The sequence below is a fragment of the Protopterus annectens genome, chromosome 12.part0, assembly GCF_019279795.1.
Source record: "Protopterus annectens isolate FY-2018-M chromosome 12.part0, PAN1.0, whole genome shotgun sequence".
Taxonomy (NCBI): domain Eukaryota; kingdom Metazoa; phylum Chordata; order Ceratodontiformes; family Protopteridae; genus Protopterus; species Protopterus annectens.
In genome coordinates this window covers 1,375,242,070-1,375,260,223 of record NC_056746.1, presented here as the reverse complement: position 1 = coordinate 1,375,260,223, position 18,154 = coordinate 1,375,242,070, and the positions used below count along the sequence as shown (strand labels likewise).

Sequence of the window (18,154 nt, the reverse complement as noted above, 5' to 3'; positions counted from 1 at the left end):
TTTGTTACAGGAAAGTCATGCCTATTAAATCTGGTGGACTTTTTTGAGAGGGCCACCAAAGCACTGGATGAAGGTAAGACTGTGCACACAGCTTACCTCAACTTGGCCAAGGCTTCTGATAAAATACTACCCCCACCCCAGGCATTATAGACAGGCTCACTAAATTAGGTACAAACCCATTTTTCACCCAATGGAGAGCCAACTGGCTCACTGGTAGGAGCAAGGATATCAAAATAGGCGAGGGCCACCTCCACCAAGAGGCCAGTCACTAGAGGAGTCTCCCAGGGCTTGGTACTGGACCCGCTCCTTTTTTGTCATCTGTTTCTCTGAAATGGAAGCAAATGCTGAAGGTTTATGGGCAACTAAGTCTGCAAATGATTGCATACTGGGGGATTATAATCAACTCCACTGCAGACATGATCATTCTTCAAGAAGGTCCATCTCTGATTAACAAATGGTGCCAAAGCCATGGTCTTAAACTCAATTCTAAGAAATGCATAATTGTACCCTTTGGGAAGTCAACCATCCTGACTAATTACCATGTTGATAATATACCCATAAAAGTAGACTCAGTGGTCAGGGATCTGGATATGCACGTGTAGACAGTTGTCTTACCTTTGACCACCATGTGGCCACAGTGGCGAGGACATCCTTTTACATTGCTCAACTTATAAGTTAGGACATGGCATCTATGTCCAAAGAGGTCATTATTGCACTATACTCCACACTTATCAGAACAGTCAGAGTACAATGCTCCCTTTGCTATATACCTGACCAGGCATATGCAATAACTAGAGCGACCTCAAAGTTTCCTTACAAAAAGAATACAAGACGTAACAAACCTCCCTTTTGTAGAGCACCTTAAAGCTCTTTCCCTCTACTCAGTCTCCTACAGATTGCTGAGGGGTGATCTATGCCGGGTTTACAAGGCATACACAAACCCCACACTTAATGAATCTCCTACATATTTGTAAGCCAAAGAGTACCAGAAATACAAGGTCTAGGGACCTGAATTTTGTCTGTGACAAACAGAACATGCTGGAGAGACAAATGTGTACCCCAAAAACTGCCCCTGCTATGTAACAGGTTTCCCATACATGTGAAGCAGAGTTCGTCTATAACACAGTTTAAGCACAACCTAGATAAGTGGGTGGGAAACAGGAAATTTACACCAGGCCTGGCACCCATGTCCTTATAGACAGAAGCAGCTTATAAATGTTTGGCCCTCAATGTCTTATTTGGATACACATAATCAGTCTTTCAGGAACACTTGGCTAGGCTTAGAAAGGTCCCCCAGGTCATTATCCCAGTAACAGTCAATGACTCTATGACTCTGTGACAGGTGCAGCTCATCCATGGCAAAGCAATGTGGTCTGTTGACCATGTCCTCCCAAGATGACAGATATTAGATCCTCCATGTCCTCCCAAGATGACAGATATTAGATCCTCCTGGAGTGACACCAGAATCTAAACTGATTATTAAAATTAATAATTTCATGTTTGTACTCTGGCATCATCCTTGTTGAAGGCAGAATGCTGGTCAGTGCAAGGCTCATACCAATATGTGACCCATATTGTGAGAGATATATTATGTCTCTTCACATAGTCCAAAGAAGTACATCTCAAGTACATTTACACCCACATGGACTATGATAGGATCATATTGATACTGGGGGTGAAGTGACTTGACACTGTGCATGATATTGCAGATCCTGGCTCTAGATAAGCAACTAACTGTTATCTTCTCTAAGTGTAACGTGGTGTGAATGGGCAGCTGTGCATCACACAATGGAGTCACTTAGTTCACTAATGAAAAATCAAACCTTAAAATATGTACTACAAAATAATAAAATAGTAGGTAGTCCACAGTTGAGTTAAAAATGGAATATTCTTTATTGAAACAGACAAACAAGTGAAGCTAGTGGAGCACATTGAAAAGCATTAAATACATTCATTATTTATATATAATCAAGTTATATTTGGAGCAAGGGCGTGGTTATTCTGAGACTTTGAGGGATACCACGAATTTTTCTTTTTGGAATGTTTCTTTCAAGTGCTTCAGCATAAGACTGTGTGTGTGTGTGTGTGTGTGTGTGTGTGTGTGTGAGAGAGAGAGTGGTATATGTGTGAGGGATGTAATATGGGTAATTCTGGACAACCTTGTTAGTGTACTTATTTTTCTCTCTATGGAAATTGTGTATTTACTACTCTCGCATGCTGTGTTATTTTCTTTAAAGATTAACTGGTTGTCTGAGAACATGAGACAGTTGTTACATTGCCTTCGGATGCCCAAATCTACCAAAATGGCCATACAGAAATTCGGAGATTTCATATCCATGTTGTCTGGTGCTGTAATAGGTTGGGCTGTTAAGGACTGAACAGGGGTCTCCTAGAGTAGTTTCTGGGGTTAACAGCAAGATGTTCTATAGTGCCAGGATACGATAGTGCTATTCAGTGCTGTTCTACATGCAATCTATTTCTGGAGTTGAGGTCAAGATGTTTTATTTTGCTACGATATGGTTGTGTTTTTCGATCTGCAAACTGGTTTCTGGGGTTAAGGGCAAGATGTTTTTTAGTTCCAGAATATGGTAGTACTATTTGCTGCAAAAGCTAGCTGTTCTGAGATTATCATATAATGCCATGCTTTTTCACAGGTTTCAGACCTAATACTAACTTTAAAGGGAAATTGCACTGGCCAGGCTTTTGCTATTATACAGGGCACTGCTAACCACTGGTGCAGGATGGCCAGCATTACACAAACTTGCTTAATCTACAGCAGACAAAAAAGCTTAAAAACGGTCTCCTATGCCCTTTAAACTACCACACTTTGAACCCCCTGGAGTGATTCCCCCACAGCAAAAGTAGCTCTCAAGTACAGATTAAATAAACAACTAAATCCTTGGCTAATTTGCCCTTCTGCAAGGCAATCTGGTGGCAAACAGAACTAGAAAAAGCTAAAATAGAAATGATTTTTACCAGAAAATTAGATGCTTTAAAAATGCTCAAAAACAAGAGCTATCACTGAATAAAGCAAGTTCAAGTGCAGTCAGTCAATAAAACTTTCTCATCTTAAACAGAATGGTTCTATTTGCTGTTGAAACACTTTAAAATAATTTCTGTGCTTTGTGGAAGTGAGTGAGCACAGAGCCTTGCAAACTCTCCTGATTTATAGCAAGAAAAAAAGCTTGAAAACTGACTCTTATGCACTCTAGCCAATAAAAAAAACATACAAAACTCCCTGCTTCTCAACTCAGAGACTCCCTGCTTCTCAACTCAAGAGAGACCAGATAAACACCTTCTGCCACAAGATGGCCAATCCTGGAATCTCTTAATGTAAAAGCACAGCAAAAGTAGCTCTCAAGTGCAGATTAAGCAAACAGCCACTAAACAACAACATCCCTGGCTTGTCTTTAGTGAAGGCTTGCTGATGACCACACTAGCTGTGTTTACCGACTGTGCACACAGCTTGCTAAAGCTTAATGCATTTACAATATGGCATAATATGTTTATTGAAAATTTTACTTGCTCATACATCATTTTACATTTTTTTCCTAGCTGGATCCTCAGCTAGTTAAAATTATGTTTCTTTTTTGCTTGCACTGTTTACTGTAAGGGGGTGTAACAATTATTTTTATTGCATTTTCAATACATATCCCGATACATTTGTTTTTGAACCACTTGTCCCACAAACTCTTTTTATAGAGAAAGTATACAGTGTACATTACAGTAATGTACTACTGAGGTGCATGTTTCGTAATCCATACAAATCGTGTTATGTTGTATTGAATGTTCAGTCTTCATTTGTCTGGGCAATGGCTTGAACAACTTCACTTATCTTGGTTATCAAAAAATAAACAGTCTTATTTACACACACACACACACAGTAAAACTCTACACCCCATTATGTACACTTATTTTTCAAACCAGATAATGCCTGCTGTGCAACCCTAAAAGGGGTTGTAAGCTTCTGATGGAGTAAAAACCCAGTTAACAGTATTACTGAAGCCTGGTACAGAGATCCAACTGAAAAATCTGTCATATTATAAGAACAAAGGTACTTTACCTGGGAGTAGGACTGCCATCACTGCCTTTGCAAGACCCTGAGTTACTGCTACTGCTCATGGAGGAAGTGGCAAAGCCATCACGTATGGTCACTGGTGGAGAAAGACGCCTGGAGGCAGGAAGAAGAGGCTGCATCTCAGAATGGGCAGTTGCTGGCCTTGAAGACTTAAAAAACGAGGACAAACCACTCCTTCCACAAAACCCACGACTTAGACAACATAAACAAACATGTACGCAATACAAAAACAACAATATAAAATACAAATATAAATAAATTAAGTCTACAGGGAAATAAAGCATTAGAGGATGGAAATAAGGAATGCAGAACACAGAATGTCCAGCAGAGAACTATCAGTCAATTGCAACCATAACCCAATTAGTAAAGTGCAACTAATACATGTTAGGAACGGAATAGTTTATCTCAGTGCTTTATTTTTTCTTCTTTGAAGTCATACCATTGACAGTTTTCTTTCTGGCTGCACTGACTACTATAATTTTTTTCTCTTGTATACTCACACAAGTTAATCACGAAATTTAGTCCAAACCAGAGGAAGGTGTGATGCAACATGACTCACTATTTTAAATTGCCCCTCTACCCAATCTTTAATCATGGCTACTTTTTTATCCAACTAAAAAAAGTTATCCACTGGGGCACCAGACCAACTTATAAGGATATGGCTTAAAATTTAGAGCACCTAGTTGAACCAGACTACTGCTTATGCCACTGGGGAAATTCCCTTATTCTCTTTGATAAACTACCATGGGATATTTAGCATCCACTTAAGCAAACACCAGTTTAGGCAGACGAGACCTTAATTTAGTGCATTATCCAAAGGATACCACATTTGGAGTATAGTCCCACCATGACGAAATGCTGCACTGCAGGGGCACAGTAAGGGAATACGAACTCAATCATCTGGTGTGTGAGTAGAACCTATAGCCTTCTGGTCTTCTCTCACATCACATACAAGTGCATAATCTGCTGACTGGAATGCATTTCACCAAACCTGCACAGGCAATGTCTTTAGAGGCAAATCATTAACGCCTGTAAGACAAAGGCGAGCAAGAAAATACTGTAACAGATGGGATGTGTACATTAACACATTCTAAAGAGCCTTGAATCACTGAACCTATCTTCCCAAAGCAGGTTTGGCAAATTTTCCAAGGGAAGAAAGAATCACTAGATATAAAAGTAAAATTTAAGGACATAAAAAAATCATGCTAAATAAATGATTTTCCCTAATGCATGTCTATTTTTATGTAACCACTGCAACAAAAATTTGTGGGAGTGAAGCAACAAACTGTGACTAAAAACATGTTGAATCCAAAAGAATGCCCATAAAGACACAAAATTTGAGTACTTTCATTCAACGTGCATGCAGATTTCATCAGAATAATAAATTATCATAACTGAATTAAAGTTAATTTTTTTTAATCTTTCAGCATATTAGAATATTATGGCTAGCTTTTAGTACTGTACTTAATTCATTTTGTTTTATGACAGTTGATATCAGTCACAGTTTACTTACATAAAGAAATAGCCAGCCAAGCAACTGAAGATGATGGAACCAATAAAGTCACTCCTTTATTGAACAGCAGGTTAAGCGATTTCATTCACAATAATTGGAACTTCATCAGAACAATGTTTTCCCTCCCATTTACCCTTTTTATATTCACATACAAGTCATGTGACCAATTCCACTCCTTTATCAAGTGTTGCTTGTTAAACCACTTAAAAAAACTGTGTATATATAAAAAATTAAATATATAACATTTAAAAATGCATTTTAGACCTACCAAAACTCTAAACCTCATAATGTTGAAGTTTTAAAATAGGCAAGTTTTAAAATAAGCACTAATGACAACTATCATTCAATCAAGGGTATAAGGTCAATCCAGGGTATAAGGTCACATTTAACAATCTGCCATTGTTTCTTTCACATTAAAATGTTCATCAGTGACCTTCCCCTTCAAATCCATTTTAATATAATCTAAAACAAAAAAAATCTAAAGTCATGAGAACTACGGTTAGAAATATCACACACAAAACAGAAAAGGATCCAAGGACAGCAAGGAATTCCAGTATAACTTTCGTTTAATGTAGGACAACCAAATACATAAGTGCTTTCATAGCAAAGTTACTTCATCAGATGTATACCAAAACACATACATAACCCATTATATAATTAATTCAATAAATCACATGACTATCTACAATTACTATTAAAAGGTATATTACATCTATATAAACTATTTCCAAGAACAAATATTTTCCATCTGTATCCAGAAGGCAATAAGAACCAGATACATACATAATAAATAAATTCATGAATTTATACATAGAAAAATACATCCAGTAAAAACATTCCGGTAAAAATCTATTTTAATAAAAATATATATCTCATAAATGTATGATGTAATGAGATCCTGTCTCGCCTACATTCATAACTGATGGGTTTGGAGCCGATCCATCGGCTCTGACTCGGCCACTATATAGTAGAACAAAGTCTCTAATTGGCTGGGCTACCCCTTATCCCAGAATGCACCACGCCTGCTTCCCCAGATCTCGTTTGCCGCTTTTCAAGCTAGACGTGGTCTCGACTTGGCTGGAGCTAAGTAGTGTTTTTGGTTACTTTTTGGTCTTTTGACCTAGGGGTTTCTTCACAAATTTAGCAAACAGCTGTTTTAACAGTTTTACGTGTGTGTGTAAACTTGTTTTTGGTGCGATTGGTATTTTTCTCTTTTACCGGGCAAGGCCCTTTTAAGTTGGAGGGCCCTTGCCCTTATTTGTGTGTGGTTGCTGAATTTGTCTTTCTGTACGTTTCTACTTTATTACATTAATACGTTATTTAGAGGGCTTCTGCCCGTTTTTTGTGTGCTGTATCTCGGGCCAGTCCCGTTTGAGTCAAAGGGCTCGTGCCCTACTTAAGGTGTTTTTCGTTGTGGTAAAACAGTGGTGTGACAGGATGTCTAAAGAGCAGAAGTCTGGTTTTAAAAAGTGCACCAAGTGTAATTACAAAATGTCCATTACCGATAGCCATGCCGTATGTGTATATTGTTTAGGACTGAAACATTTGCAGGAAACATGTAGTGTGTGTCATGCTTTTTCCTCTAGGGTCCTTCAAGAATGTAAAAATAAATTGATCCTTAAGGGCCTTATTAAGCCCTCCTTTGAGGAAGCTTTGGCTTATCCTTCCTCTCCTTCTTCTAAAAAGAAAAGGTAGTCAGCTCCGACCAGTCCGTCGGAGCCGACATCCAAGAAGCATAGGTCGACCTCTTCTTCCTCGGCTCCAATGGCTTCGGAGCCTCGGGTGGAAGGGTCTGCCTCGATACCTCTTTCCTCGGCTCCATTGGTGTCGGAGCCGCAGGTTGGGGGATCGAGAGGCGAATCACCTGCTTCGGCTCCTTTGGTCTCGGAGCCGTTGGAGGTGTGCAGCTCAGACTCTCCTCCCTCGGCCCCGAAGTCCCCTTCGGCGCCGATGCTTGTTCATACGGTTCCGGATCCGGTGCCGATGGTGTTGGAGCCGTTTCGGAGCCGGTCCCCTGGTCTATCGGAGCCGAGAGAGAAGTCGTCTCGGCCCCCATCTATTTCCTCTAAATCCTCCAGGTTGTCGGACTCAGATTTAGACAGAGTTATCCAGAGGCTTTTCCAGTCCCCAGTTTTTGCAAAAATGGTCTCGGCTCCAGCCCACTCAGCTCCGGAGCCAGCCCCCATTTCAACGCATCCGATTCCTCCTCCAAACTCCTCGGAGCTGTTGGAGTCGGTGATGGTAGAGCGGAGCAGAATCGTCCAGTCGGAACCAAGACTCCCTCGGAGCCTCTCTGTTCTGACCATCATTCTTACCCTGTCCTCGGCGTCAGGGTTCAGTACCGGGACTTCCTCGGTTGGGGCCGAGGGGAACACTTTGCAACTGGTAGCTTCGGTGCCTAGTCTCCCCCTTGGAGCGTCGGCCGCAGGGATTTCTGGTACTGTCGTGGTCTCAGCCGGTATCCTCCATAGATTCTGGAGGTCCTGCTTTTGAGGCCATGAGGAGTGCGCTGGCCATGTCCTTGCTGGCTCAGCAAGTCTCTACCTCTACCTCCCTAGACTTGGGAACTGGTGCTTCTGGTGTGCTTCATTCCCACGACATCGGGGCCCCAGGGCCTGAGGATACCCCCTTGGGGGGTTCCCTTCTCCCGGGAGGTCCTTCTGAGTCCGCTTCAGATGAACCTCCAAGGAAATAATTGTGCAAGAGGAAGCACATTGCCTCCCAGGATGAGTCTATCACATCAGATACTGACCTCGATGATGCGGAGGGGTCCCCAAAATCATCCTCTGATGACGTCTCATTCTCAGATATCCTCGAGATCCTGAGACAGAGAGGCGATTGGCAGTCCAAAACCCCTTCCGCAGAGTCAGTCAGTCTTCCTCAAGGCTTTTGGGGCCCAGCCCTCCGCCTCCTGGGTGTCTCCACCCTTCGATGAATTGCTAGATTTAGTTTCTCGAAGGGTGTGGGAATACCCTGACTCTGTGGAACCGGTGCCCACCAGGCCTAACAAGTTCCTCTCAGCCCCTCCTCAAAAGGAATTTTTGACCAAAGGAGTTGCAGTAGATGCGATGGTGGTGGCATCTGCCACTCAGCAGGACATGGCAGAGGCTTCAACGTCTATTCACCCTCCTAATAAGGATTCCAGGAGCATGGATAGGTACGGGAAGCGTACCCTTTCTTCAGCGGCCTTTACCCTGCGGTCGCTGAATTATCTTTGTCATTTTACCAGGCTCCAAAGGGACCTCCTCAAAGAGTTAGGCAAGTCTCTTACGGGTAATCTTCCAGAGGCGTTAGCCCAAACTGTTGGCGCCCAGATGACTACCCTATCTTCGATAGTCAACTCGTCCATGAGGCTCATTTCATATGCGGCCGAAGGGGTGAGTAGAGCAGCGGGAACAGGCGTGGCTCTTAGAAGACACGCCTGGTTACGCTTGTGTCCCTTTGCGGAGGCCTTTAAGTCTTCCTTCACCGACGCCCCCTTTGATGGGTCTTCCCTGTTTGGACCCAAGGTGAAGGACACACTGACTCTATGCGAGCAGGAGGGCAAGACCTTGACTGCCATGGGGGCCCGTTTTTCCGCTCCCTCTAGACCTTACCCCAAGGCCCAGAGAGGAGGGAAAATGTGGTTCAGAAAATCTCAAAGGTCTTTCCCTACTCCACCGAGTGATCCCCCCCTAGAGGCGGGGGGGGGATTCAGGAAGACGCCGCCCCATTGGCGGCAGTGGCCCCCGCAACTCTGGAGACTGCGATTCCTTTCGTGGTACATCCTACGCTCACCGTCCCCGAGACGTGGCCCGATTGCACATCTCCGGCGCCAGTCGGGGGTCGCTTTGCGGAACACCCACAGGCTTGGGAATCTATCACCAAGGATCAGTGGGTGCTCCGAACCATAACCAGAGGCTATCTCATCCCTTTCATAAAGCCCCCTCTTCCTATCAGGATAATCCCGGATGTGCCACCCAGTCAGCGGAATCAAGCAGCGGTCGAGGTCTCAAAGCTGTAAGAAAAGGAGTCATCCAGCCTGTCCCCGCCGACCAGATCAGATCAGGAACTTACTCGAGACTATTTTTGGTGCCAAAAAAGACAGGGGACTTAAGGCCCATTTTGGACCTCAAATCATTGAATCGCTTTGTAAAAAAATCCAAATTCCGAATGGTCAACCTTCAGTCCATTCTCCCGTTATTGGAGAAGGATGTCTGGATGTGCTCCATAGATCTCAAGGACGCTTACTATCACATCCTGATAAGTCAAGAGTCCAGGAGTCACTTACGCTTCTGCCTGGGAACCAGTCATTTCCAATTCCGAGCACTGCCCTTTGGTCTTACCACAGCCCCCAGGGTGTTCACCAAGTGCCTGGCAGTAGTGACAGCTCACTTGAGAAGTCTAGGATTCCAAGTGTTTCCCTATCTAGACGACTGGCTCCTTACTGCCACCACCAAGCATCTATTAGTTTGGGCGCTTATGACCACAGTCAGTTTGGGTCATTCACTAGGAATCACGTTCAATTGGGGAAAATCTGTGCTGCAGCCATCTCAGCGTATTACCTTTATAGGCGCAGAGTTAGACACAAAAAGAATGCCAGCATTCTTGCCGGTAGAAAGGATTCAGGTCCTGCAGTCTCAGGTTCAAACCTTGTTACCCAGATCACGAGTTCAGGCCAGACTGATTCTGCAGTTATTGGGCACGATGGCCTCGATTATTCTTCTAGTCCCCTTAGCCAGGCTGCACATGCGGGTGCTGCAATGGCTACTGTCGGTTCAATGGTCCTTTCAGGATCTCCCCTTGAACCATTTCGTCCAGATTACGGAAACTTGCCATCGGGACCTACGTTGGTGGCTGCTTCGGTCCAACCTGGACCAGGGGCGACCCTTTGCCCTTCAGCCTCCCGTCGCCACGGTGACCACGGACGTCTCCCAGATAGGGTGGGGGGGGCATTATCTGGACAGGTCTGTCCAAGGTACGTGGCAGGCTCACGAAACGCACTTACATATCAATATCCTGGAAATGAGAGCGGTGCTACTGGTGTTGCAAGCACTTCATCATGTTCTTCCCCAGGGTACTATTGCGATCCTATCCGACAACATGTCGGTAGTCTGGTATATAAACAAGCTAGGCGGAACCAGGTCCTACCCTCTTTGCCAAGAGGCCATGAGTGTGTGGCATTGGACGATTTCTACCCAGCATTTTCTAGTGGCAACGCACATTCCAGGGAAATCCAATGTGATTGCAGACAGGCTGAGCAGGACTCTCCTGTTGCCCCACGAGTGGTCCCTCAACGACAGGGTGGCTGCAAACATTTTCGCCAAGTGGGGCCTCCCTTGTTGCAACTTGTTTGCCAGCCCTCACAATGCGAAATGCAGGGAGTTCTTCACTGTGACTCCATCTCAGGGGCAGATTCCCAGGGACGCTCTAGCTCACAGTTGGCCCCCCGGTCTACTTTACGCTTTCCTTCCGGTTCCCCTTCTCCTGAAGGTGATACAGAAGGCGATTTATCTAGGAAGCGACATGATTTTGATCACTCCACACTGGCCTCGTCAGGTTTGGTTCCCCTTCCTTCTGAGGTATGCGGTGGAGGACCCATGCTTTCTGGACCTGGTGCCCGACCTGTTAACTCATCAGTTGGGACAGTGTCATCCATCCCTCAGGTCCTTGAAGTTGGCCGCCTGGTTACTCCACTTCCAACCTTAGTCAGAGATAACTCTCTTTCTCCAGACGTCATCCACATTTTATCCTCTTCTCACAAACCTTCCACTATTAAACTGTATTCCAGCAAGTGGAAGAGGTTTGCTATTTGGGCCCAGCAACGAGGTATAGATCCCCTTACCGCCCCAGTACCTCAGGTTTTAGAATTCCTGGCTTCTTTGTTTTATTTGGGCTCTTCAGTTTCCACAATTAAAGTCCAACTGGCGGCTATCTCTAATTTTCATGTCTCCTTTGAGCCTTCCTTAATGGCAAACAGGCTTTGCAAATCTTTCCTTAAAGGAGCGTGGCTCCTTCGGCCCCCAATAGCCCATCCTGTGCCCCCTTGGAATCTGAATATGGTTCTAGCTTCTTTAACTGCCCGTCTCTTTGAACCAGCAGCTACTTGTGATATAAAATTTCTATCTTGGAAAACTGCCTTTTTGGTGGCAATAACCTCTGCCAAGCGGGTCTCAGAGCTTCACGCTCTCTGTTCTAATCCCCCTTATTTGATTTTTCACAAAGACAGTGTCTCTCAAGTTAAATCCCTCTTTCTTGCCCAAGGTAGTATCCCCCTTATGCATTCAACAATCTTTGGAGCTCCCTGTGTTTTTTCCCAAATTCTCCAATAGCGCAGAATATATCTTCCATCAGTTGGATGTTCACAGACAACTGCGTTTTTATTTAAGTAGGACCAATCAGACATGAAAGTCAGATCAGCTGTTTGTGTCCTTTGCGGAAAATAGGTTGGGTCAACCGGTGGCTAAAACCACCATAGCCAAATGGATTAAAGATTGCATCTCCTTCATCTATTCACAGTCCGGCAAAGAGCTACCATTCCCAGTCAAGGCTCATTCTACCAGGGCAATGGCTACTTCTGTAGCATTCCACTACAAATTATCGATAGATGACATCTGTGCGGCCGCTACCTGGACTTCTCCGCACACCTTTATTTCTCATTACAAGATAGATGTGGCTTCTTGAGGTAGAGCTTCCTTTGGTTCCACAGTTCTCAGGAGTGTTTTCCAATGAGCCACCCGGGATTTAGGTGCTAGGGATGCTGTCCCATCAGTTATGAATGTAGGCGAGATAGGATCCCATTACATCTTTTAGTTATGTACTTATGTATGGGATCCATCTCGCCTACATTCAAACGTACCCGCCCTCCTTCCCCCTTCCCATTGGATTTAGAGGAAATGTTGCTACTTACTGAGTTTTTCTCTTGAAGGACTTTAGTTGTTACAGTTGTTGGTATGTCTCTGTGCCTGGATGTAGGTATATAAAAGCGAACAAACAAGATCTGGGGAAGCAGGCGTGGTGCATTCTGGGATAAGGGGTAGCCCAGCCAATTAGAGACTTCGTTCTACTATATAGTGGCCGAGTTGGAGCCGATGGATCGGCTCCGAACCCATCAGTTATGAATGTAGGCGAGATGGATCCCATACATCCGAAGTTATGGTAAGTACATAACTAAAAGTTATTTCTTATTCAAACGTCTTGCTTTAAGCCTGGGTTTAATGGGTACCCTATCATTCAGGCCATGCCCAAAGTCTCCCCCTAATCTAATTATCCATTTGGATTCTATCTGCTCTGTTAAATTATTAATGTCACCCTTTCTGATATTTTCAAAAATACGTGTTATCAACATAAACCTAAAAAAAGTGTGAATTATCAGTCTTTAATATATGTTTAGACAGGGCACTAGCAGCACTGCCTTTATTGGCATGGTAAGTCTTTAATATATGTTTAGACAGGGCACTAGCAGCACTGCCTTTATTGGCATGGTAAGTCTTTAATATATGTTTAGACAGGGCACTAGCAGCACTGCCTTTATTGGCATGGTAAGTCTTTAATATATGTTTAGACAGGGCACTAGCAGCACTGCCTTTATTGGCATAGTAAGTCTTTAATACATGTTTAGACAGGGCACTAGCAGCACTGCCTTTATTGGCATGGTAAGTCTTTAACACATGTTTAGACAGGGCACTAGCAGCACTGCCTTTATTGGCATGGTAAGTCTTTAATATATGTTTAGACAGGGCACTAGCAGCACTGCCTTTATTGGCATAGTAAGTCTTTAATACATGTTTAGACAGGGCACTAGCAGCACTGCCTTTATTGGCATGGTAAGTCTTTAACACATGTTTAGACAGGGCACTAGCAGCACTGCCTTTATTGGCATGGTAAGTCTTTAACACGTTTAGACAGGGCACTAGCAGCACTGCCTTTATTGGCATGGTAAGTCTTTAACACATGTTTAGACAGGGTACTAGCAGCACTGCCTTTATTGGCATGGTAAGCCTTTAGACAGGGCACTAGCAGTACTGCCTTTATTGGCATGGTAAGTCTTTAATATATGTTTAGACAGGGCACTAGCAGCACTGCCTTTATTGGCATGGTAAGTCTTTAATACATGTTTAGACAGGGCACTAGCAGCACTGCCTTTACTGGCATGGTAAGTCTTTAATACATGTTTAGACAGGGCACTAGCAGCACTGCCTTTATTGGCATGGTAAGTCTTTAATACATGTTTAGACAGGGCACTAGCAGCACTGCCTTTATTGGCATGGTAAGTCTTTAACACATGTTTATACAGGGCACTAGCAGCACTGCCTTTATTGGCATGGTAAGTCTTTAATATATGTTTAGACAGGGCACTAGCAGCACTGCCTTTATTGGCATGGTAAGTCTTTAAAATATGTTTAGACAGGGCACTAGCAGCACTGCCTTTATTGGCATGGTAAGTCTTTAACACATGTTTAGACAGGGCACTAGCAGCACTGCCTTTATTGGCATGGTAAGTCTTTAATATATGTTTGGACAGGGCACTAGCAGTACTGCCTTTATTGGCATGGTAAGTCTTTAATATATGTTTAGACAGGGCACTAGCAGCACTGCCTTTATTGGCATGGTAAGTCTTTAACACATGTTTAGACAGGGCACTAGCAGCACTGCCTTTATTGGCATGGTAAGTCTTTAACACATGTTTATACAGGGCACTAGCAGCACTGCCTTTATTGGCATGGTAAGTCTTTAGACAGGGCACTAGCAGTACTGCCTTTATTGGCATGGTAAGTCTTTAATATATGTTTAGACAGGGCACTAGCAGTACTGCCTTTATTGGCATGGTAAGTCTTCTTCTTTAATTCTCTATTTAAGGACACTGTCAGTTTTCCCTACATAAAATTTAAAACAGGTGGGGCAGTATGCTAAATATACAACATGAGCAGTTTCACGTGGCATGAACATTAAATTTATAAGTTTTATTTTGATCAGGATGATTATACTCTCCACTACTGTCAATATATTGACAACATTTACAGTGTCCACAGGGCATTATACAATATTTATTTAAAACTCTCTTACTTCCCTTAGGGATACAAAGACGTTGTTTCAAAGATTTCATGTTTTTATAAACAAACTTAGGTTTGCCATCTATAGTACTCCTCATTACTTCATCAGTAGTCAGAATGTTCCAGTCTCTCTCTATAACATTTAATATCACTGGAATAATACAGACATACTTTCAGTCTATTATCTTGATTATATGCACAGCTATTAGTATTCCTAGTACACTTCCTACCATATTAAGGTTTAGCTCTGTTACTCCTTAATTCTGTAACAATTCTGACACTTTCACAAACATCATGCTCAGCATAACCTCTGGCAATAAATGCTTTCTTTAAGTGTTGAGTTTGTTGAACAAATTCTTCATTTTTAACACCAAGTCTGGATGCCCTGAAGACTTGGCTATTAACAACACTTTTAAATACATGAACAGGATGCATACTGTCACTGTGTAAAAACTGATTACAGTAACACGATTTCCTATATAATTTCGTAGTTATACTACTTTCTGCATCCAGTATAACACTTACATCTACGAAGTCTACTGACTGACTAGAAGTTATAGATGAGAATTTTAAATGAGAAGTGGTTCCATTGATAAATTCTGTGAATGCATTATAAGAGTCTACAGTACCTCTCCAAAGCAGAAAAATATCGTCCACAAAGCGTCGATAAAAAAAACACTTGTGAACTAAAAGACCCCTCAAGAATATGTTTATGTTCTCATATTACTAATTAAGCATTGGTGTAGCTATTGTTTTTTACAGAAATACAGTGAGTTTTCTGTTAAAGAAGCAAAATTATTGATTATCCTTTTAGAATGTGTGTTACAAAATAATTTGTGTTCAATGACTGCATATATTAGCAGAAGCATGGCGTTGCTATGGGCACATCTTGTGCCACTAGCTACACCAATGCTGTATCCATGCAGACAGTGAAAATGTAAAACTCCGGACCACAGCCAACTGAACTGGGGAACTGTAGCACTGTGAACCAGCAATGCTGACCCCTTACAACACCACACTGTCTTCTTCAATATACCATTATCCACCTTAAACTCATCAGTACATAATGAAATGCATTCGGCTACTTCATGAGGGAGAGTATTCCAATTTCCATGTAGCCTAGCTAAATAATGAGCTACCTTCATATGTTACACAGATATTCTCGGTCATGAAAAAAGTTATATTTCCTACTGCTTTATTTTGTAAAAAGACCAAGCCAGAATAAATACGTAAGTAACTAGTTCATGGTTCCTATGATGATGATTTAATGAAAGCAATACATTAATGTACCATTTCAAAATCGTCACTGATTTTAGTAATGTAGAACAGGTCAGGAAATTGAAATTACAATGAGAAAGACTTCATAAGGGCAGGAGGTCATCTATACTTGAAGTACCAAGACTTCAAAAGGGTCAGTTCAACATAGTCAGGTTAGTACTGTATCAGCAGCACAGCTGATTCACATCTGTGAAAACGGTCACCAAAGCCACCCTCCACAAGACTTTGAAATTGAAATGTCAGTTTCACTTCGAGCGGTTTCTTGCATTGACAAAAAGTAATCATTTGGACATCTGCAATGCATTCTTAAAATCTACTCAGCTTAAGGCCTGTATGGTACACAGCAATGTTGCAGTTACTACATACATCTGCTCCAGTGACATTCTGTAGTCTAGCACAAGGATGAGTTTCCATGTAGTAGTACATAGGCTATCATAGAAGGTTTGCCAATCCTCTAGTAAGCAAGTACCCAAAATCCCTGCAAAGAGCAACATAGTCTTTGGTGATCTTCAGACTGGAATCATGTAATTCACTGCATACATCCAGACGTATGCATCCTTCAAAAACAAACACCAGTTTCAGTTTGCTCATTTTGTAGCTATAAAACACAGTGATACATCAGCTCACCAATGATTAATGAGCAAAGTTACCTTCATTCCCTCCTTTATAATGTACTACCTATTAGAGCAAAGGCTATATTAAGGAGAGAACCCACAAAAATCAGTGTAAGCACTGGAAAACAGTATCTGTCATACGGTTGTTCCAGTTCTTTCTGAAATGCTAAAGCACATATATGATGTCCAGGTCTCAGGAGAAAAAGGACATTACCATAAGGTACTGTGGCGAATGGGAGTAGTGGCGGGGCTGTAACCCAGATAGGTGAGAGGTACCAGGCATGGCTGTCCCCATTTACTGTGTCTGTTCGACTGTAATAGAGAAGTTCACTCAAAGCATGCGGTGTTCTTCAAAGGATGAGTGAGCTTGTAAGGGCAATGGTTTATTTGTGATGAAAGACTGCAGTCTGCAGGTGATAGATGTGCAGCCTATGCTAAAGGGTGTTAAATATATTTATTTCGCAGATATGTCTAGTTTAATAATATTTTAACTGCAGAAAGGTGTAAATGGGACAGTATGTAAAGGCAGTGGAAATAAAATGAGTTCTGATACCAAGAGGCAGAAAAATACTTAGGAGTTGAGATTTAACAGAGAGTGAAGGAACTGAGGAGAAAAACTAGCAGCTGACATTAAAGAAGATGAAGGAACTGCTGGACAGATGGTGGGCTGAAGCAGGTTCACTAGAAGGGATGACAGAAGTCACTCAGGTTATAACAATCACTGGTATTGTACATGCATAAGCATATGGAGTAGCACTATCTGAGCAGAAATGCAGAAGGAAATAGACAAAAGGGAGAGTGGCAAAAAGAGAGGGAAGAACCTACAGTTTGGGTAATCAGGCCCCTTTGTTAAGGTACTAGCAAGCTGCATAACACAGAACCAGGGAGACAGACTCTGTAGTAGTAGAAAAAGGAAATGAAGGAGGTAAAGGACATTTGTGTAAGAACAGATGAATGTAGCATCGTGAAGATTAAGGAGGCAAGGATACCATTTGTACTAATCAAAATGGACTTCAATATCTCAACGATGGTACGGGAAAATAATGCAATTCAGAAAACAAGTCTGACAGCAATAATGGATCCAGAACTGGATATGAGCAACATGTATGGATTTGGGCAAAGATGGAAGCAGGAAAGGGATGGAGCAGTTATGGTATGGGATGATAACAGAATGAGATTTGGAACGAGGACCAACTCTGAGAAGAGATGTAGAAAATGCATAATAAAGTTGGGGCCAGTTGGCCATTTGCATAAAGGACTACTTCATACATGGTACTGGACTCATTTAGTATGAAAAAAAAATCATGGATAGCCAGTTACATCTTGCTGTGCAGTTCAGTCAACTACATGCCACACAGCCTAGAAGGTGATTGACAGCATCCAGAGAAAAAAATATTATGGCATTTGAAAAAAAGACTACCAAGCTTTGGTACTAAAGTCAGCATTGCTTCAGAGCCAATAATAGGTCAGTCATACCTCCGGTGGTTCTTTAATTAAAGCAACAGATCTGCATAATGTAATGCTGGTAACGTGCCTAAGTGGCCTTTACTAAAACCTGTGACTCCATACCTCATAACTCAAAGTATGACCATTATACTAAGGCTGTCTATAGGGAGGAATGGCCAGAGAAGCACTGGAA

General features: G+C 42.5%; 1 protein-coding gene across 5 annotated transcripts in view; it reads right to left on the bottom strand.

Moving 5' to 3' along the window:
* Positions 1–18,154, bottom strand: part of SNPH (syntaphilin) — a 716,339-nt gene that overhangs the window by 194,137 nt on the left and 504,048 nt on the right. For 3 of the 5 annotated variants that reach the window (XM_044090431.1, XM_044090432.1, XR_006367169.1), the window contains one exon: positions 4,064–4,270. The exons of 1 other annotated variant lie outside the window; for it this stretch is intronic. In XM_044090431.1, the coding sequence (XP_043946366.1) occupies positions 4,064–4,270 (207 nt within the window). The remainder of the gene's footprint in view (positions 1–4,063; positions 4,271–18,154) is intronic. One more of the 5 variants, XM_044090433.1, reaches the window with a different exon arrangement.